The sequence below is a fragment of the Gnatocerus cornutus genome, chromosome 9, assembly GCF_029298725.1.
Source record: "Gnatocerus cornutus isolate USDA-ARS CGAHR chromosome 9, icGnaCorn1.1, whole genome shotgun sequence".
NCBI classification, from domain to species: domain Eukaryota; kingdom Metazoa; phylum Arthropoda; class Insecta; order Coleoptera; family Tenebrionidae; genus Gnatocerus; species Gnatocerus cornutus.
Genome location: NC_142241.1, coordinates 4,164,420 through 4,187,520, shown reverse-complemented (window position 1 = coordinate 4,187,520; position 23,101 = coordinate 4,164,420). Strand labels below are relative to the sequence as shown.

General features: G+C 38.5%; 1 protein-coding gene across 10 annotated transcripts in view; it reads left to right on the top strand.

Annotated features, from left to right (window-relative positions):
* The window catches only part of mmd (disintegrin and metalloproteinase domain-containing protein mind-meld), a 133,461-nt gene that overhangs the window by 90,822 nt on the left and 19,538 nt on the right, over positions 1 to 23,101 (top strand). For all 10 annotated transcript variants that reach the window (XM_088044965.1, XM_088044963.1, XM_088044960.1 and 7 more), the window contains 3 exons: positions 2,687 to 2,734; positions 17,314 to 17,393; positions 22,043 to 22,112. In XM_088044965.1, coding sequence (XP_087901091.1) covers positions 2,687 to 2,734; positions 17,314 to 17,393; positions 22,043 to 22,112 — 198 coding nt within the window. The remainder of the gene's footprint in view (positions 1 to 2,686; positions 2,735 to 17,313; positions 17,394 to 22,042; positions 22,113 to 23,101) is intronic.

The following is a 23,101-nucleotide window of genomic DNA, read 5'->3' as shown; positions in this document are numbered from 1 at the left end:
CTTGTATGGATTCAATACCCTAGGAAAATTACGGCGACGACCAAACACGCGTCTTGGAACAGAGTTTCTTTGTCTCGCAGGGAGAAATGTACCCGAGTTCCAAACAGGCTTCAACATCTTCAACAGAATGCGGAATTTAGATTCAGCAGCCCGGCGCATCCACCATTTTTTTAGTCTCGTGTTTTTAGCGTCGATTAAGTTAATTAAGGGCGTGTTTTACGAAACAAAGAAAACTCTAATGAAGCGTCGTGTACCTTGCCACTAATTAAATTATTTCAGCATAATGCGCACTCAATAGCAGTCAATTATTCGTAGCGTTGCCGTCAATGCAGAGGTCAGATTAAATTACTCGTCGGTGATTTGATTTAAGTGTACACGTAGAGACGAACAGAAAGTTTGAAATTACAGTTAAAACAACAACGAACGCACGCATGGGTAAAATCCGGGATCAATTTCGACGAAATGATCAACCGTGGAATTCTATCGGTGTAAATTGGATATTGAATATTCGTTAATTTTCACAGTGGGACTAGTAATTGGCTAGCGTGGCGTAGACATGCGGCAACGGTTTCGCTTGCATGAGTTTCAATCCTTTCCTGACATATGGTCCTGCGGTCACGACCGCAACTTCTCTCTAAACTCGACCATTTATATTTATATCACGCATTTAGTTCCAGCCATAAACTCGATGAAATTTTAAAGTCGAATTAACGCCACGGTTCACAGGAGATATGATGCTAACCTGACACTAATTAAAAATCTGTGGCGTCATTGTATTCGAGCCTAAATTAGCGAATTTTAATTCACTAATTAATTCCGACGAAACGCAAATACTAATTACTAGTTGCACAGTGTAGAGAGTTCGATACATCAGCATTCCCACAAATCGGTGTAAAGAAAAAAATCCGCAAACATCAATGCAACCCGATTACATCAGAGTTAATTTATGTTTAATCAAAACCCGAACGCGACTTGCACAATCAAAAAACAACAAATGGAAAAGCTACGATGGAAATGACAGTGTTACATTGGCGAAATTCAATAACCAACTTGGCCCAACTACTATTAATAGTTGATTAATATTAAATTGTAACGTTCATAAGCTGCTTGCTGGGATGAAAGCTCGGCACTCAAGTTTCGGTCTATTGAACACTTAATTATTAAACTAAACTCCAAAGCAACTAACGTGCCGGTCATATTAGTAGCAGTAAATGTCTAAATTCAAGTGCATTCTCCTAGAAATAGCCAACTATGCTTTGCCGAACTTGGACAACTCTCCAAGTTTGCCAAGTACTTGGACTAATCAAAATACAAGGACGAAAAACTTGCTCATTAAGGCCTTAGCAAAAACTGCTCAAATTTAAACTCCACTTATGTTGGCGAAACTGATTGCTCATTTCTTGCGGAAGTAAGTAATTTCATTCAAGTACAATATAATTACGTGAGATTATCTAAAACTTGAGGATCACTCATCATCATTCAATTTCCTATTTAATTCATAAAAAGTATAAAATAATTTGTATGTTTCTGTCAATTTGACTAACGAGCCTGTAATCATATTATCAATAAACGTGAATTCGTCGTTATGAATATTTTCGCCCCAAAGTTATTGTCACATTTAGTTAAAACAAAGTATTGATCGAACTTTGGTTGATTGCACGAACATGATTATAATGATTAATAACCGTCTATATTACTAAATGTACTAGTCGAGAGCATCCAAGCGTATATGCGCGTTTTTACGAAGCACATAAATTGGAATTTGGCTATTTTCCACAGAATGTGATTATGACCGGCAACAATAAATTATGCTCGAACTGGGCAAAATGCATCATCTCCTTGAAGCGCGTGCGGTCAGTAAAAAGTCTTTGTAAGCAGATTTTGTGAATAAAAACGATCGCATCTTTTCCAAACAAGTCGCTTTTTACAGGAGACAAAAGCGTCTCGTGGTTCATAAAATATTATAATTAGTAAGTAGGTCTCGACGCCTGACTCTTGAATTTTAAAATTCCTCTTCCTGTCATAACTCGTTTTAAAAGGGAGAAATTTGCACTTTGGAGCTCATCAACGGTGTTTTCAGGCATTTACTTAAGAAGGAAAGGATGTTGTAATTTCGAGGAATTAAATTTTTTGAATTCCTTCCTCAAGGCGTGAGATTTTCGTATCGACAATGGCAACATTTCGGGATCAAAAGGACGCATATTTGCAGAAGTTGTCAGTTTTCGAAACGGAGTTCCTTCGATTGAATAAACCCTTGAAGCAGATGGGTCCAGACCGTCATTCCCGCACCGAGCTCCAACACGGACATAATAGAATCCCAATTTAGAATTATCCCTGCGAATCCATCAGATCGTCGAAAGGCTAACAATAGATAAAAACCGGTCCACTAGACCCGTCACAAAAGCAACTATTTTCGGACGTTTGTATTGCTAACCTGATCGTTCCGGAAACACGAGAATTTCCAACTCCGCAATGCTAGAATTGCACCAGAACTTGGATTAAAAACAGTTTTTTTTCCCATTGAAATTCCTCTGTCCTTTGATGTGTGTAGTTAACGTCCAAGTTTTACTGGATCTGAGCTTTGTTTAATACCAACTGTATTTATATGCTTGAAAGGCGATTTACATGTTGAAACGCTCTTTTTCTTGTGTGGTTAGTTCGGAATAAATTTGATTTATCTTTGCAGAGAGGCCAGGTCGATGGAGGATACCAGGGAAGGGGTCGGCCAGCTAAAGTAAGTCTTCAAATTGAGTTTGTTAAATACGGTTTGCATGCGCGTCGATGGAAAAACCCGCAGATGGAAAATAAACACAGCGCCCGCCCGTCGGTTGCATAAATACAATTATCTGCGCCACTGTAAGAACTCAAAGAAATTTACAATTCAATACGAGACGGTAATAATCAAAACAAAAAACACGAACCAAAATAGAACTCGAGTAATGATCACGTCTTCAAAAATAATATAAATCTCGACCGAATGGCTGAGGTTGTTATTTCAACAATTGAATCAGACGTAGGCAAGGACATGAATAAAATTTTTACGGGGGTCGAAGTTGCTCGACTTTTTTATGTAGGTTTGTTATTTGTTAAATGTTGACATTTATCTTCACATAAATCCAAGAAATTCATGAAGAATTCTACGACTTTTCTTTGTTGAAAGATCCATCATTATATTCAGAGTTGTTCTGAAAGGAAGGCTGCTTACTTCAAAGAATCAAAAAAATGAAATTTCGAAGAATCTGAGAGGTCTGAAAAAATATATCACGGAAAAACCACCACCATCATTGCGAATTTGTATTGAATGTTTGCGTTAATTGCACTCCTCAGATGTCGGAAATGTTCATCCACGGTTTGATGTTGGTTCAACGTCACGATACATTATATCATAACGTGAGACGTGATATGATGATAACGTAAACACTAATTATCCTCGAAGGGAAACTTCTCGCAAATACGCGATGTTTACAGCCAATTTTCAACGCACAGATTGCTTCCAGTTAAGTCATCAGAGAAAAGAAAAAATTCCGACAGACAAGATGTAACGTAACTTTTCACCATCCCTGTAATTATTCCATCGGAACAACTCTAAATTAAATTCTTGTAATTAATGTTTTTTCCTGGGTACGCTGTCGACGGCAAGTTCTTGCTTGTTCGGAAATTAATTTTGCCGTTTTGACGGTTTCGATACAATTTTTTTCAACTGTCAAAAATTAATCTAAATATTTTTATAAGGTGCTCGTTATATCTACAGAAATCTAGACAGTTAATTATGGAGGCAGTATTAACTCAGCAACTCTTCAACATTAAGAAAAACTCTAATTAAAAAGTTGTACAATCTGAAAGTTTAAAAACTCCTCCAAAGAAAATTATGCGAAATTACATAAAGAAGTCTCGAGACGCATCCAGGATTTTTACATTGTCATGTTAACACCCTTGCAGAGGGTTTCGACCTAATTAAATAAATAATTAACAAAACACGTCTTCATCCCACATAAATTAAGATTGAGATGGGTGTAGTTCGTGGAGCGGCGACAAAAAGAGACGTCCACGTTATCTCTATAATACACCACTTTACACTTTAATACCTCAATCTTATCTCTATTGTGCGCGCCCCGTCCATGCGAGATTTCCATACGGATAAAGCACTTCAACCCAATTTGTACCCACACAACGTGGATTTAAAAATTCAAATTCTCTCGTTTGGTACAACACGATCAGAAAAAGAATAATTGCTGCTAACGACGCAATTTAATTTCAGTTTCGTATTACAACAGTTAAATTGCTGAAAAAAAATCCACAGTGAGCTTGAATTGTTATTAAAGAGTCCACAGTAACATTAAAGTATTAAATTTCGTTCGTGTTTATTCGAAATTTTACTCTTCATTATTTTTATGGTCGATGGAGCTGGAGGAAGACATTATCATTTTTCATTTCGACTCGGTTTCGAAGCGCGATTGGGTGAGAGCTTGCAATTATTTGGGGTTAATCGGGGGCATTAGAGGCTTTTTTTATATTCACGATACTTTTTCGTTATTTTCTTTTAATTTTGTGTGTACATAGTAGCGGTTTGCTGTTTAGTGCCTTCGATAAATTCAACTCCTGTTTTAAAACGACCGAGTTAATGGAGAGGAGTGTCGACTAGGCGGACTAGTTAGTATATTACTTCCACGTGAACTGGTAGAAAAAGCCGAAGGTTTATTGGGGCGAAAGGCGGAGTTTGGTTTGTTGCAAAACGCTATCGATCAAAAATCAAAGTGAAGAATTAGCCACCCGGCGATCTTTAAATTCTTCTTATAACTCTTGAAATATGTTTACGACTGATAGATTCCTCACCTCCCAATCGGCTTGAAACTGTGCATAGTGAAACGGATCCTATTTTAGATAGTGCCAGAGATAGGAACGCGAAAGGATTTATTAGCGTTACGCAAAGTTATTAAATTTTTTAATCTGGGAGCCTCCATAAAGTAAACTCTGCCTCTCGTTGTGTGAGTTTTCGTTAAAACTTTGCTTGAATTATTTTATTAACTTAGTCAACAAACAATCTTAACCCTTCTTTAATTAGGATTTTTGCGATAAATTTTTCTTTCGACATAATTTCGAAATATTTCAAAGTGAAGAAAGCACTGCTCGTTCTCGATTTTTTTATTGCTGGCATTTTCATCAATCTAAGACCCGAACGTCGAAAACAATCGAACGTTCGTCTATTCTCGGCACGCCGAAGGACCCTTTCTCATTGGTAATCCGAAATGGTCCGGCAAGACATAATCCACTAGCTGGTATTGAATTGCTTGCTTGAATTCATTTACGGAATTGGTTGCCTCACGGAGTATTAATTACCACAACAGGTGGCTAAAATTTTCATTTGTCATGAGAATTCCCTAGAGTTGAGGCGACGAGATTGATGTTATAAGAAATACGTGACAATGTTCCATTCGATGTAACAGTGTCGGGCGGTTTTCGTGACGTTTTTGCACACCATAAATATTAATTACAGAAAATGGCTTTCACGTTCAATCTTAAGATATTAAAGATTGTCATCAACGATGGACGAAAATAAATTGCCCAACGCGGTTCTTTCACCTTGAATCTCGGCAAAACCAGAACAAAATTAGATACTTGCAACCCTCCAAGCGTCCACGCAAAAAAGCCACGGGTGGAAACCTGTCTGCTCCTTTCTGATTATTTCCCACTCTTGGGATAGTTTCATGCAGAGCCATCTTCCATTGCATTTCGAAATAGATTGCTTTTTCGTTTAGTGGTATTTATAAACTTCGTCACGCACTAATCTCTAAAGCGGGAGAGACGAGTAAAGCTCAACGGGCTCCAGCTATTCCACTTTTTCTATTTAAATATTTATCGCGTGTCCTGGCTGGAGTTCGCAATTCTCTATTCCCCAATGAATTAAAACGGGTATTCCGAGATCTGCCACACGATCCACGCATTTACTTGATGGCGTCTTATTTTCTATTCGACACAACCGAAAAAAACAGGTGTTTCATCGTCTGAATTTACTTTATAGTATCAAAATGCAATTTAAAAGAAGCTCGGGAGAACAAGAGTGAGATGGAAAGTTATCCGGTGTATTACATTCCGAACACGCTTGTAAACCGATGGAATCCTTAAATGGTTAAAATAGATGTATGCAGAGCTGTCGTCACTTTAGGATACTCAAATGCAGCAGGATCAACCAAATTATATGACGACGCTCCTCTCCGGAAAATCCAAACAGAATTTTACGAGCCACCTAAGAAATTTCCATCGTTAATTTATTGTGCAAAGGTGCAGCTTTGCTTGAAATCCCGCAGCCCCTTTGCTTGCATCTAAACCTGGCATTAGCGCGATCGCGAATAACACTTGTAATCTTCCTCTTGAAAAGCTCCAAGAAATTGGAAAAGGGTGCATTGTGTGACGTTTCGGGCAAGTTACCTGCTCGGCAATTAAAACTTTGATTGAAAATCCGTCGATGATCGTCGTGAAAAGGTTGGAAGAGAAACAAATTAAAACGATCTCCGGTAAATAGAAGCGATCGAATTTAGCGTCGGTTCTCTGGTGTCGTTAAGCTCCGAGATGAGCTTTCTCGCTTTAAAGGTGTAAACTTCGATTAAATACACCGATTGTAACAGAAAAAGCAAACACTTGCGCAATTTATTTCAACGAATTTAATCGGTCATGTGGGGAACCGCCTCGATTAATCTTCTCTCTCGTCGAAAATTTATGACCACCATCAGAATGGTCGCTCCGAAATCGTTGTTCTGAATAGTAATCATTATATCGGAGCCATTGCTCATAAACGTTTTACGGTTTTTCCAGCATTAATTCTCATTTTCGGCCGACAAATGAACATCGAAACGATGCTGGTTTGTTTACGACCACGGTTCAGCTATTTGTCTTAACTCGACTTGACTTTGGGAAAGCGAAATGTTTTCACGAGGAAACACTGTTTACTCGAGTCTCTGTCATATTCAATCAGGATTCTGGATTCTAATTTCGACATTCCGGTCCGATCCGGGGTTATGTCCTCAAGGACTTGTTCTCTTGGGGACTGTGACCCTTATTATCTTTCAAAAGCGAGACGGTCAGAGCCTGGGAAGTTTTTGTCTTACCGCTTCCTTTTAATCATGACGAATCAGTATTATTGTGTAAAGAACTTGGGAACGTTCTGTGCCTCGAATATAAATAAAATATTGATCTCTTGGATTGGAATTTAAATTCCTCCAGTGCTGTTTCCTCGGGGAGCCATCACTAGCCCCCGCTCTCTGTTCATGTAAAAAGGCTCAACTTATACAACTGCGTGCATTAAAAGCTGCCGGTTGCTTTTTATTTGCGAGAATTGGATGCTTTCTGCCGGATATTTTCGTATCGAATGCGATGGAATATATTATTTTCAATGTCCCGGCGCATCCACCATCGGAATGACCTTTGTGTTAACGGATATGTCTTATTCTGGGTCTTGTCGCAGACTGCCAATGTCCTCATTAAAATCTGGCTACACTAGTTTGGAGCCCCCTTATGATAATGGCACCCCACGACGCATTTGTTATGAACATAACTACTCCAAACCGCCCTCTCCCTCACAGCTTGTAATTACCAATTAGTGAAGTTGTAATGCTCCATTGACAGCTACTGACATTTAATAGTTTGCGAACGTACCAAAACCCATGTAATAATGACATGTTTCGCTACCTTCGCCACCACTAGCATCACGTCATCGGAATAATTCCTGAATGAATTAGAGTTGGCGACTTTTCTCTCGTCGGCTTAATTGCCATGAAACTAACGATGACGTCTCTTGTGTTTTTCTTCGAACGAATCGTTAATTTTAATCTGACAATGGACATAAATTTAACGCTCTTTTGAGTAATGCTCGTTAAACACGATGTATCTGGAATTTTTCCGGGCCCAAGTTAATTTGTGAGTTTAATAACGGAACGGAGTTTTTAATTTTAATAAGTTCGTTTAAGACGATGTTAATCTTCTCGCTTTGATAGGATGCGACCTTTCTGAACCCTCGTCAGTTTGCGGGTGATCAGCTATGCTTAGTCAAGTAGGACGGCACAGAGTCAAAAGACTAGGATTTTAATTAGACCTTAGCATTCCCTTTTATAAAAGACTGAATTCATTCATAAAACGCTGACCAATCTGAAATTAGAAATTTTTGTTCAATTTATGGATATTTAATTTCGTCCGTTGTGATTTCCGGTTCTTTTGTGTAGCCCCACGTATTAATGACGGCAAATCCGCAGAAATCGGCCTTCAAATCTGTTATAAGCGCAGCCTTAGAAATTTCGGCTTATCGATCTCCGTCCATTCTTGGAGGCTTCCATTCCTCGCTTTCCCGATTTCTCGAAATAATCCCTGTCCATTCGCATACGACAAATATTGACAGCGATGACGTCCTTTGTGGCTGCGAAGATCAATTCCCCATCTCCCTAAGAAATATGCAGTCTGCATTTGATTTTGCCGAGTTCCGCCCTACGCGCTACATTTTCCTTTTTCATATCTACAAGTACGGTGCGTACCTGCTTTATAAAATAGGAGCTTTGTTTCCGTAATTATAAAGCTCGGTCTTTGTGCAAGGGAACACGCAAACTGCGAGTCTGAGAGTTTATTTCGACGTTCACATTGTAAAATGAAGTGCAGGAAAAATGCTTGCAATTTATCCGCTCTTTTCGTCAACAATTTCATTATATCCTTGGAATTATTTAATGCACCGTACAACTTTAATTTCGCACAATTGCTTTAATCATCCGACACGCTCAACAAAGATGGTCGTTTTAACGTTTCATCAAGTTAATATACCTAGAGAGGCACCAATTACGTATGAAATATGATAATTATAAGGCTCAACAAGGCGCTAATCAATGAGATGGTACTTGTTTTTCATTTTACTCGAGTGGCTCAGCGAAATTAATGCTTTAATTACCACTTTCAAGTCCAGGGAAGAATCCGAGCTTTGTTGGATCAAGAAGGTGGAATAAAATTGACTGTTTCGCGCCATTATGCCTGGACAACAGGATATTTATGTGACCATTAACATAAAAAGTTCCCGCCGTTTTTCGCCCGATCGGTTCATTTATTCCAGCATGTGCGAGCAGTTTGTGTCAGAAAACACAAAGTTATTGGTACAAGCTAACAAAAAATTGCATCGAATAGATAAAGTCGAGTTAGTAGACATAAATTACGAAGCTCTCTGTATCAGCATACAATAACATAGGAGAGGACCAATCAATCGATATTTTGCTCGAGGATGCGAACAGCTTTCGGAACATAACTTGATGTTGAATTGATAGCCTTCGAATTAGCGGCGATGTTCTGTGAGACTTAATTTTCGCAGTTAGTTCCTAAAATCTCGAGTCGAATCAGATAGGCGTCGAAAGACAGATATAATCGTCCCAGGGCCGTATCGTTAAGGCCGCATAAAATATAGCACTTTTATTCATTAGAGTCGCTAAATAAAACAATTACAGCCCACTCTACGAGCCGTACGTCCCAAGCTTACGAATGTCGTTGAAAAGGAACGAAAACAATTAAAATATACACGCGAAAAACAATTCCGATCTATCTATATCCTTTTCTGTTCGGACCCATTCGGAATTTATGCGCGACTGTGTAATTGAGTTCTTTACAGTTTTTTTCTCCTTTCTTTTCTTCGTTTCACTCCCACCCGCGATAAATAGGTTTGTTTTCATGATATACACGAGACACAATTTAAGTAAGTGCACATTTTCGGAAGTTATTATGGCCCAACAAACTCCGAGTCTTCTCCGGGGTGATCGTCACGCACTCTAACTCAATTACGTTAAGTTGATATGCAAATGCGTGCACGCAATAACTTGTTTGCTGCTATTATACAAGATTCTTAAGAGAGTTAAAGAGACTAGGAGCTCCTGACTGAATAATAGGATTCTCGGGAAAATCTCGACAACGTTTAGTTACTACGCCTGTTAGCTATGGAATTAAAAGTCGAAAGTCGCGAGCTTTTTTTATTTTTCACTTGGTTCCTCTTTGGCGAAAGAAGTCGACATGAGAGATACTCAAACTGAATTTGGAAGTTTCTAATAGTTAGGAAAAACGTCTGTAAAGTAGTTTATAGAGAGGCGACTTGTTTGCCAAAAGACCCAGAGCCTTTGATATCTTATCGAATAAAAGATTGCGAGAGACATACAAGGTATTGCTTTCCTAGATTTAATTTAGCAATGCTATTACGGCTGCGAACTTTTTTTTTCTTTTCGTAGAAAATAAGCGAAGCGCTAGAAATCTGTCTCTCGATCAGTTTTGTGTGAAACGAAGAATCCCGGCGAGGCACTCAATTTACAGGGTGTTAATTGTAAGCCATCCATCGCGGCACCACATGAATTGTTCTTGGAGTGGATGTTAATGGAACACTGTGGATGTCTATAACATTTGGAAATCCTAACGCAACAAATTACGTTCCCTTGTTTGACCCTCTCCGATTAATAAACGGCCTTGTCTTGTGGCCGTTTCTTGGCATTCTGCGTTGTTTGATAAAGCTACCACTCTTCTGGGGTTCAGGTCAGTATCCGAACTCCATTATACATGCAAGGGTCCCCCTACACATGTCTATTAATCCACAATATCGATAGCAGCGCGCTCGTATTTTGATTGGATCATTACAACGCCAGCTTCCGGTCTTATTAACAATTTAATTTCCCATCAAAATTCAACCGTAACACGCACATAAAATCGCATTTAATTAAAGAAATGATTATCCAAAGTCGATGTCGTCGTCTGACTCGAGACCTTTAATACCTTATTCATCAAACGTCCCCTCTCGGTCCCTCTTCTTACTCCCAGAACGTTTCTATTCATACGCCCAACTTAATTCATCACATGAGGTTGGAACAGTTTCAATGGTTGCGGAAAGGAAGCCATGCATCATAGCGCACAGTAATTTACAGATTCTAGAGAAAGGAAACGCAAAGCGCACTGTTATACTCACGATATATGTGTGAGCGGGTACCTTTCGATTCCTCGTTTATGGACCAATAAAACACACTTTACTTGAACTTTTTTAGGGCGTGGATTATCATATTAAGCGATGAAAATCCCACGTGAGATACGTCCAGAAATAGCTTTTTTAATCTCGATGGCAATTTCGTCAACTCGGATTAAAATCATTTTCCACCGAGACGGGAGCTAATTCCGGTCATTAGGACGAGAAATTTGCGAATCCTGTCCTGGAATTTTTGCCCGCAGCATCCGTCAAATGAACTTCTCTTGTTTCGTCTAAAAATAAGACAATTCCAGTTCTCTCTCAATGTAGCACCAGAGATAAGCCTTCCATTCCCCCATCAGTCATCCAGCTGTCATCGTATCAGAAACCCTCCTCTTTTACCCTTATCTAAGTATGTCGGTCTTCTTTGTTTATACTCGATTTGTAGCGTTTAACGAGCGACCACCTGAGTTTCGTTTTCCCAGCAAATTTACGACTCCGAGTTGGGTTTTTTTGTGCAGGGGATATTTCAGAGAGAGCGGAGAAGTGGCGGGTAAGTGCCCTACTATCTATAAGAGCGCCATCAGCAGTCTGTCAACTTAATGGCGTCCAACCCCGGTCAGCTGCTGTATTTTTACTTATTTGTTTTTTCCGTTTCCGACTGCTAACTTATGGCTTTCAGTGCACGCCTTCGTCCTACATATTTCCATCGCGCCAATTTCGTTAATAACTTTACGGCTTCGCCTAATTATGGGCGCCGTTGAAATTAAAAAGTTTTTTTAACAGAAACTCACATGAGTACCCTTTTGTGGAGCAGATACGTGCAACAGCGACCGCAACGGTTCAAAGTTAAATTCGCTCGGTGCTTTCCCAATTACTTTGACCGAATTTAATTTTATCTCGATTTCATTTCTAGTGGATAATATTCGCTTAGAGATTCGTGAAAACGGGAATTAGAAAGTGCTCCGGGCGTATAACTTTGTTTATTTCCGTCAACTGGCGATAGTTTCCTAGTGAGATGTCAGAGGCACGTTGCATTCAACGTAATTTGAACAAAATTGCGTCTTGTAAAGACATATTCCGACGTTGACGATCGATCGCGAGGTGAACGAGACATTTCGATACTCTAGCTATTATTATACCCGCCAATTTCACTCAAACAAAAAATTCAATTATTTGAAAAATGGTGGATGCGCCAGGCTGGTTTTGCTTTTTGCGGGTCCGACAACATAAAATTCAAAAATATAATCCTAGCAGTTTATAAAAACACCTACGCCGATACCATTTCGAGCCGCAGTTTTTATTTCACTGACATTTATCGTTCGTGTTTCGTATTTCTTTCAACGCCCATCACACCCTTTTTGATTTATAAAATGTGGAGATAAAATGTCAAAAAGTCCATGCAACGTCTTGAAAGCGCATCTGCAAGTAATCAAATTGTCACGACCGTAAACACCCTCAAAGTACACTCTATCATACATTTTAAAGGCGTTTGGTGTTTATGAGACTATACAGGAGGCTATAAAAATAGAAGCAATTGAGGAAATAAGGCGTTATATAAAAAGATGGTTTTCCTGGATCCTACGTGCGCTTGCTACATTTTAAGGAATTGGACACATTTAGAAGGAAATGGAAAATCGATTCTGTAATAAACAAGTGACCACATGCCTACCTGAATCACAATTTTCGCGGGCAACTTTGGCGGATTCTTGCACAAGTTTGAATAAATTTTGCTCTATTTTTTCTTAACGGGTGCACTACCTGCGAACTCCGAAACTTTAATAATTCAAACTTGCAACTTATTATTAGTGTTCCGTGCAGATTTTCATTCACTTTTCCTAATTTATTTATGAAAATTTAATCTTTGCATACTTAGTCTGCCTTACTATGTAATCTGCATGTTCAAGTTGTTCCTCCTCAAAACTTCGGTGGTTCTCATTTTAGCATTATTCATTATAAAGCTAATGCACTTCTAAAACCACAGCGCTTGTTCTAAAGTGTTTGCTAAACACAAGATTTCTATAACTTGGCGTTATATATTCTCGAGGAGCGGCTTCTTTGTTTTGGTGTATCCCATTTCCCGCGAATAATAATAAAGCAAGAGAAGAAACGGTGGTCCCGGCGCCTCCATAATTTTTAACGTCTGTAACATTATAATTACCAAATTTGAGACATTATTTTAGGATGTACTCCCCAACCACCGTCCCCAAAAGCTCTCACGTAATTATTAACTCATAAACGTATCTCACATCGCTGAAATTAGATTGCGATCTAAAACAACCTCTTTAAACGTGCGTAAGTGATTTGTGTCGTAACGGGGTATCCTCTTATTTAAACCAATTAAAATACGGGTAAAATAAACATCACTCGCCTTTCTAGTCACCACGTGCTCAATCTCCATGACGCCTAGATTCATCTCAAATCTGCTATAATTTTTGACAGGGTTTCGGTGAGGTACGTCCCCACAATTTGAAAGAAAAAACGGCGCGAGAAAAGGCAAAGATAAAGCGTGCCGTCAACTTGGGCGTGGTGCTCTGGTTCTCTTTATTGATTCGTCATCAGGTTGGTTTTCAATTAAGAGCAAGTGGTTACCAGGGGAACGGGTGCTCGTGGCAATGCTGCCGCCTGCGGTGAGATTCAGAATCATCCACATGTTTTGCATGCTTCACCTCATGCCCTACACCGCATTATAATTACTAAGGACCAAGAGAGAGAATTTTCCAGAGGTTCGGAATCTTCGGATGAAAGGGGGTTTTATACGGCAAAACGAGCAATAATCACAGGCGGACGTCTACTTCTCTGCGGGAAATACAAAGTTACAAGCGTTTTCTTCTCATTTCTTTGATTACAGGTCATGTTTAATGTGAACGTGCAAATCGGTTAACAGCTTCTCTTAGTAGATACAGTTTTTATAGCTGTTGTTGAAGTCTAGCAGTGAATTTTCTTTGTTCCATCACATTTAAGTCTGCGACTGTTGATTAAAATTTAACAAAAAAACGCGAAACAGTTGTTGATAAAATTCACGAGCTGGTACTCTCCAGTTATTAAATTCATAAATTCTCGCCGTATCCTACTTAGGTAAAGTTTTCCCCGAGAAGAATGTGAGTAAACAAATGCCGAAATTAAATTAAGATTATCATCATATTTTTCGTCTTAATCAAAATTCACGAGGAATTTTAATGGCATTTAACTGGAACGCACTAAAATGACGTCACCCTGCCAATGACAGATATTTTTTTTGTTATCGAATCCTGGCCACCTCTTGAATAAAACAGTCGTCGTTTTGCGAGATCCTCGTCGAAAAACTCGTAGTTACTCACGTGAAAGCATCAGAATTATGTGAATATCGTAGAATTCGATTCAAATTTCCTGTCCTCCTTCGTCCAGGACAACGAAAGTGGACGAAGCGTCTGAAGGATAATTAGACCTATACAAATAGTACGTCCAGCTGAAATTGATTGGATAAAAACGGTAAATGAGTCAGCACTTTTATCAGCTTTAAGAGTTTCAGGGTACATTACACAACGAAATGGAGGACGTCCACGCGTTCTTTTCCTCTCGTTATTTCTGCGACGGTAACCTCCACGTTATGAAAATCGCTCGAGCAGAAGATACATTCGTGTTACAATTGTATTGTAATTGTTTTGTTGTTTTGACGGCAACAGATGTTCAACGCTAGCTCTCTCAGGTGATGTTTTATTCAATGATTTTCATTTTAGAATTACGCAAAATTATTCAGCGAGATTTATAAATTATGTGAAATATCATTTGGGTTTCGCTCGACCTGGCTCTAGTCACTATTGGCGGATGCTAATTAAGTGCACTTTAGGGCTTCATTAAACGAAAAATATCATTTTAATCGTGCGGCTCGTTTCAGTTGGAAATAAAGACTTTAATAAAGTCGCTGCATAATTTCAAACGTAATTTCCAAAACAGATATAAGCGAATGTTTTTGGGCGAATTTTGCATGAAAATTGATGACAATGTGAAATTCCGTTTTTGTCTGGCTAGTGATTAACGCTCTATAATAATTAGAGCAGTTTTAGTGAGTCTGTCGAGGCTAAAAAGTTGGAACAAGTATATAAAAGGCGTCTCGTTTTGGCAAGCATTAAAGAAAGAATGAGTCAGGTCGGATTTGATAAATAGTCCAGAGGTTTGCCTATCGGGAAAATGTAGCTGTCAAAGCGTCGACAAATGAGTTAGCGAGTGACGAGCAGAATCCTCCAGAGCCCCGGCCCTCTTATTATTCTTCACACAACCCGCCCCATTTTAAAACAATAATAATCGCGCTGGCATTGATTGATTTTTTACACAATTAGTAATCATCAACAATGTATCCATTTTGGTTAGAAACCGAGATCCGTCAATCTTTTTGATTGAGAAATATAAAATTTATAGCTTGTTTGGCATGTAGATATGTTATTCTGATTCGGTCATGAATAAATATGAGTTTGTTACAATGAATGTAGTATCTCCCATAAAAATAACGTAATGTCTCTTATATTGTCTATAAAAGTTTTATCAGGCGTGGTACGCCGGCGTTTTTCACGGGGCCATTTCAATTTCAATCTATTACTGACATGGAAAGTTCAGCTTTAAATCTGACACGACTAATCCAGCAATAATACCGAACAGCAATTTAGCTTTCTACTTTTTTTCTGTACTCGTCTTACATAATAGATGGAGATAAAGGCGCTCTGCGAATAATGAAATTAATCGGATTTTCTCTAACATGAAACGAAACAATATTCTTTAAAAAAGCGTAAAATAGTGGAGAACCCCACGCTTCTAAATTATTTCAAACGGGCAAAAGAGAATTGTAGTTTTTAAGTGCTTTATACTTGGCGATGCATTCGTTCTTTTATCCCAGTTCAAGCATTATTCCAAGCTAGGAACTAAAAGCGCACCACACCGTAAAATCTCGTCGTGTATACAAGAGGGATTTAATGTTGATTGAAATTTGTAAGGCAGGAAATTTAAAACGAGATGTCAAAACTTGAAGGCGGGATAAACAAAAATCAACAATTAAAGCAAAACGACTTTTATTAACCCGGCGCCTCCACCATTTTTAGGCCACATTATTTCGAGATGGATGTTCATCAACACCCCCAGTGATATACATTTTCATCTCCATTTTTTACTCTCCTGGTTACATTATCATCATTTCTGTTTGTCTTCTTAATTTTTCGAGATTTTTTTTTGCCCGCACTCCATCGTTTCAAAAGCCGGACGGCCTCTGTCGAAATTAATTAGATTTAACAAAGAATTCGATTAATTCGGAGGCGAACATGAAAAAACTTTGTTCCTGCCCAATTTAATTCACTTTTATCTCCCCAGTTTCGAGTAAATTAACCATCAAAATGGCCTTTCAATCTTAATAGCATGGGAAATTTATGTATTTGCGACGGGGAATTTTACCGATGCAACAAGTCCTAGATGTATCGCCCCAAGAAGCAATTCTAGTACGGCGGATATTAAATTTGTATTTGACAATACAAGGCTGTTATTGATGGAAGGTAATTTTATTTTGCTCGTGTTGTCGGACGGTCGTCCTTATTCTAACTCGGGTTAATAATTCCATCTGCGAATCGACGAGGCGTTCACTCGACTGTTCTAAATTTTATTATTCTTTAAGAACTGTTAGTGAGGCGGAATGTAACGAGAAAAAGTCGTTACGTTTGGCGTTATTGCGGTCCTACTTCAGCGACTTTAGCAAGCGGAAAAGTCGCAGATCGATGTTGAAACAGATCGAACATATTTCCCGTTTTAATGAAAGAACAATTGGGCCGACCATGTATGTTGTTTTCTTTTGATTATTTTCCTTGTGTTTTATGGCTTCGGGAAGTTTACAATTAGCATCACGTCAATAAATCCACCGAAAACAGTGTTGAGGTCCGATAAATGTTTCTCTTCGATTCATTAACAATCGCTTTGATTTACTTTTATGGTTCCAAATCGGATTACTTCCGCAGAATCCAAACAGGAAAATTAAAAATAAATCGATTCGACGACTTTCATCTCCCAGTTCTCCCAAACGCACGCGTTTATAATAACTCGTCCTTGGGCCTTAAAAGAGCGATAACTGCGCGTAACACTTCTCTTGTCTTGCTGCTTGTTTCTAACTTGCAAACTGTTATTAATATTCTTGATTGTCTAATTATTCCTCATTATGCTGTCTCTGCTTATTTCGCTATAGATATGCAAATACACTTTATCTAGGAAGCTGTTTACCATAAGGTACACACTCAAGCAAGAACTAGATAATTCGCAACGGAGGCGAAACCTCCTAATTGATTAAGAAAAATACAACTAAATCAATTTGAAAGTGGCTTTGTTGTAAAATAGTATTATTGTTTCAGACCGGCAAGCACTTCCATCGCACCTCGCTTCTCATCAAAGCCTTCAACCACAAGTTTCGCCTGGATCTTGAGCTTAACACGTAAGTTAAACAAGCGAAATTTCACCAAGATAAAGTGCGCTGTTCCATAATTGAACGAAAGAGACGAAGTATCATCGATTGCAATAACATAAAAGAGCGAAATGTTAATAGCTGCGTAATAACTTTTACGACTATCGAATTAATTCGACGCAGTTTTTACGAGCGAGTGCTTAAAATACCAATTTTGCATTCGACGTTGGATGATCGAAATTAAGTGAGGACGTGTTGTGGCTTTTTATTGGGTTTCCAGGCAATGGGAGAATTCATGAACCAGCGATTATTTTTTTGGCGATTTTGCACCTGCAGGACGGCAAAGGGCGCCCGTTGTTTTCGCTTGCGGGTTTTCAATTTCAGTCACGTCGAATATGATATACAAGCCATTGTACACGACGCCGCCGAGACCTTGTTCCGTTCAAAGGAAGTGTAAAACTGGAGAGTGTTTTCACACAGGCGATATCATGTTTTGGAAGGGTCTCTTTCGTCGACGTTCGTGCTTTTATTAATAATTTCCAACAATAATAAATTTTCTGAGCGTTTGAAGTGCTCTGTCAGTGTCCAGTTTTTGAAGGAAAAGCCCGTGAAAAATGACCGCCTCGCCTCGTTCTCTCACTGGTGTGAGTTATTTCGTTTTGCAACACTAACGATTTCGAATGTTGTATTGTTTGCCGGTTCGATGGGCCAAGAGATAATGGTACCACAGAAACCGAAAAATATCTACGAGAATTTCGAATGTTCAGATAACTTTTATGACTTTGTTGGAAAATCTTGGAAACTATCGTAAAAAGGAGAAATTATTGATGGTCGGAAGCTGGACGAAGGTCGACGGAAGTTGTTTCTTTGCAATCGGGGAATTAAGTTTTCATCACTGGACCTGTTGTTGTTGCTATAAAGCTCATTATAGCCAAGTTCGTTGTCTTTATAAAGTTTTTAGCTCATCCAGATTTGACCTGAATATCGACTTAAAATGGATTTACCAACTTCGGCAGATACTTAGTGTTCCAGACTTGTTAAAATACGATTTTGATCAGAGCTTCCTAATTTTAGTGCTTATTCAGTATTAGCACTCTACCTAAAAACTGCTGTAACAAGGTAACTGCCTGCAAATTCGAATGCCGAGTTCCAAGTTTGTGTTGTAGACGAAAATGTCACAAGATTTTTCCGTTGAAGCTCAAACTTCTTTTGAAGTGAACGGAATTGCAGACTTTTATATTTTAAGAATTTTACGAGTATTGATTTAATTTCAAGAAATATTAAGATCAAACTTTCAAATGTAAAATTCAGTTCACTAGTTTCACAACACGAATATTTTATTCACTCCCTGGCACTTTAAAATTTTTGTTTTAATTTGAAGCTTCAAACGAAATAAATTTTATAAAAGCTCACGTCACAAAAGTTGGATGGGAGGTATTAAAACTCTCTAGTTGAGCTAGAAAGCTATTCGCTGTGAGCTCGAAATTTGACTGCTTGACCCACCATGAAAGTCTTTAACTTAATATCATGAAACCTATCGTAAAATTTAACAGCATTTCTTTGACCGTGTCATTAAATTCCTAAAGTAAAGTGACCTTGAAATTCACGTAAAAATGTCGCGGCGCGTTTTTTCGCAAAGGAAACCTGTTAAATCCAGACGGATGACGATGTGGCTAGGAATTTTTTGCTTGTCGCACGTTGTTACGCTTCTTTGTTAAAATTAGCGCGCGTTTTTTATTCGGTAGGTCGGCACCACGTTAATCCGGCCCTGGCCTTATCCAGTCGCATGTCCGATTAATTAAAAGTTTCCGGCTTGGAAAGAAAATAACTCACAGCAGAGGGTAAAGGTGACGGGGGTTAAATCAAGTGTCGCATATTAATGCCGTGTTAAGCCTTCTCCTCACGTAAATTTATATAAATTCGGTGGTAAAGCGAGGGTTTTTTTTCGTTGTGCTCAACGCAAATCTCTTTTCACCTCCATCAAGCGATAACGAAATTAGAAACGGGCTAATGGACGTCGTGCACTAGTCGGTGTAAAAGTGTCATCGCGTCCCGATTAAAGCTTGGAGATAATTAATTCCTGAAAGTCATCCGGTAGTGTTCTATTCGGTCGACTGGAAGAAACTTATTCGCAGCTGTGTTGTACAGCGTTTTTTCTGTTCCATTTCAGGGCGGTCTGTATAAGTGTTGCCCGAGGGTCGACAGGATAAAAAAGGATCACACAAACACAGTGCCGAGGTTAAGAAGGCTCTTCTGGACAGTGATTGATAGTTGGCTTTCCTTTCCGTTTCCTGTATAATATAGGGAAACCTCACGTACACGCCCGGAACGTTTCTGCACTTTTCAATTTGTGTTGGAGAATTTTCAGTAACGGGGGCGGTGGCGCCGCGCGCCACCCAAATAAATCTCACCTAGTGGAGAATCACGGCGCCAGATGGGACCGGAATTACTTATTTATTATTTTTTTCCTTCTCAACTCTGCGTAAATCGACAAACAAATTCGATACATAAATAAAGTTGTTGGAAGTTTTTCAACTCGATTGAACGAAAGAAGAGGAAAACTTTGTCTGAAACATTACGGAAATCGGCTTATTCACACCGAAGATTTTACACCGTGGCTCATAAAACAAGTTATGTCACTCTTCTTCGTAACTAAACGAGAACGAGGTCGAAAATCCACCATTTTAAGAATGCAACGGGAAAAAATCACCAAATGAAAATATTGCGGCGGGTTTATGGCTCGGAATCCCGGCGCCTCCACCATTTTTATAAAACTGAATTTGAGCGGAGCACTCGTAAAGAAGAGTGAAAAATTGACATGTTGTATTGTTTTATTGCGACGAGACAAAGGCCAAAGTCTGCGATTAGTAGTGACATTGACACACTTTTACTCAAACCGCAGGAATAATTCTGCACAGCTGGAATTTATTATACCGAGTCACCGCGAAGATTAGTTGAGGTCGAGATGGTTTGCAGAAATATATGCATTCACGCCTAGAAATTTATCTGCGAGATTGATGATGGTTGAAATATATTACACATTACTGGACAAAAGCTAATTAAAACTAGACAGAATAAATTTATTATTCATATGACTGGGGACTGTGCTATTAAATAAACCCAGGAATGCTGATTTATATTGATTATGAATTGAAACAAAAATAAATTTTTGGCAATTTTTGTTAAAACTGTCATTTTATTTGCTGGAAATCAAACAAAACCTCATTGGTCACATTTTTCGACGCTCAACAGAGAAATCTGTTATGGGTTTTTGTTTAAAAGTTTCAAAATAAATGCGCAGTTAAAAATTTAGTCAACACATCGAGAAACGAAAGATGACAGTTTCAGCTGCATGTTTTAATTTTGAAAAATAATAAAAAGCAGACAGACATGATTTGAAATAGGAATGGTTTAGGACTTAATTAGAAGAGCTGTTTTTTTTGGGTACGGCTGAAAAGAAAATCATTAATTTCTGATAAGTAATGTGGCTGCGGATGATGTTGAATTAGTGTACCGTGTCAATAGATTTATGCTTGTTTGTTAGATGACGAGTATTTATGAAAAAATTCCTGCTAAAGACGATAAAATTGGCTTTTTTTGTAATATTCGTGGAAAGCAGCTTGAAAACGAGTCGATTAATTGGACAAAAAGTCGCCAACGATGCGTTTTAAGAGCATCAGTTCATTACTTCCGTCGACAAACAAATTAATCGAAAACGTAATTTTTTGAGTGTTCCCTAAGTTAATTTGTACGAATAAATTCCGTTCCGGCTAACGAACTGTCTGATTTTCCGCCTCTTTTTCGGATGATGCAAACAAATTAATCTGTTGCCATCGCAATTTATTAGAACCTATTTACCGTCTACCAATTAATTTATCACAAGGCTAGCTATCAACCTCGGAAGTTTGTCGATTATTTAAAAAAAAGAACCCTCTTAACCTCCCTCACTCTCTAGTTTTATACCCCATCGTCGACGATTAATTAGCTCCGGGATCATAAAAGTCCATTAGAACTAATGTATGAAAATTATAACGTTTTTGCCCCTTCAGATCTAAACCCATTCGAACGCTTAACGGCCTTATTTTTTTGCTGGGGAAAATGTCACGCTTTGCCCGTTTTTAGGTCGACGCACTAATGCTGAACCGATCTCGTAAATAGCCCTTCCTAAATTGCCTCTGTAATGCGGATAATCACGTTCATATCTATCTATTATGGCCACGGGGTTTCATATCAATTATTTGTCAATCAATGGGCAGCGGCGCACGATTTCATTGCGAATCATTTTGATAAATAATGACATTTCTAGAATCTACGCGCCTCCGACCCCTTCATTAACCGAGAATAGGAAATGGGGTTTATTTTGGTTTTTATGGGATTGCCACCGGGCCTCACGCAACAAACCTTGATCTATTCGCATCGTTACGATGTCCTTTTTGTCTCAGTTCTATCGATAAATTCTTATACCGCTTCGGAAATCTTTGGGGAGGGGGATGATAACGACAAAGGGGAAACTTTCGAATTGGACAATTTCAGAAGTTTTTAGATTGAACATTGAACATTTCATATTGTAATCATACGGTTTATTATACTGCTGTAAGCGATTAATAATGTACAGTTAATTATTGCAATGGATGTAATAAATCAACAGCACACCAATTAATTAATTGATGTTTTTCCAGGCAACTCATCGCCCCCAACATCATGCAAAAACATTTCCTAGCCAATGGAGCCGAACAAGTTTCGAAGCAGGTCAGTAAAACATTTTTTATTTCCCAGTGACATACGTTCCAGATCATAACATCCACTTTGTCGTAATCGCCCATATAGTCTTCTCTATTGATATTTATCACATCGTAACCACTTCTTGTATCGTCTTGTGCCAAATTACCCATTTTAAATGTCAAAAAACGACCCGTTTAATTTCTTGTAATATTTTAACGGCGACATTTGAATCCTCGAGATGTTTTTTATTGGTCGTAAAACTCGGTCTGTCTGTGAGCTTTCTCGTCGCTTCCTTAACGAACTGCTCGCTTTCACCTTCGTGTCAAAATTCCACCCCATCATATAAAATTTAATTAAATCGAATCACAGTGAAAGGAACATTCTGTCACAATCTGAGAGAATTGATCTCGTTAAACTCGAATTGCATAGTTCATGTTTGAAATCGTGCTTTTGAGGGAGCACCGGATGTCTTATTTTGACACCAAAATGATAAGCGGGTAGAAATTGTCAGGTGATCTCCGAAACCTTTCAGTGTCTACTCCAATTACCATCTAGCAGTAATAAAGCGGTTTACCACAATTTGTTGCATAAATCCCTTTCATTGTTAAATTTACCTGTGTCGTGAAAATACGGAAAAACTGGAAAAGCGTACATAAAAGAAGCGACGTTGGTTATCGTCCCTAGCGACCAACACCTCCATGACGACCACAATAATTCTGAGCATCCATTTTGATTCTGTGAATAACGGGTCGCTCGTGAACCAGAAATAAAACTCCACTCATGAAAAATCACAAAATTGCCATTTCAATTGAAAGCTTAAAACGTAGACAAGTGTAAAATTAAAGTTTTAATTCGGAACGTCTTGGAAATGAAACCGATCTCTATTTCTGTTTTTCCGACTCGAAATATTTTAATGAAAACCTTTGCCTTTGAAGGAGTTAATTACAATTTGTGCAACAGCAATTCCTGTGTAACTTATCTCTTCAATATTGAAGCTTTATTAATAAAAGAGAAAC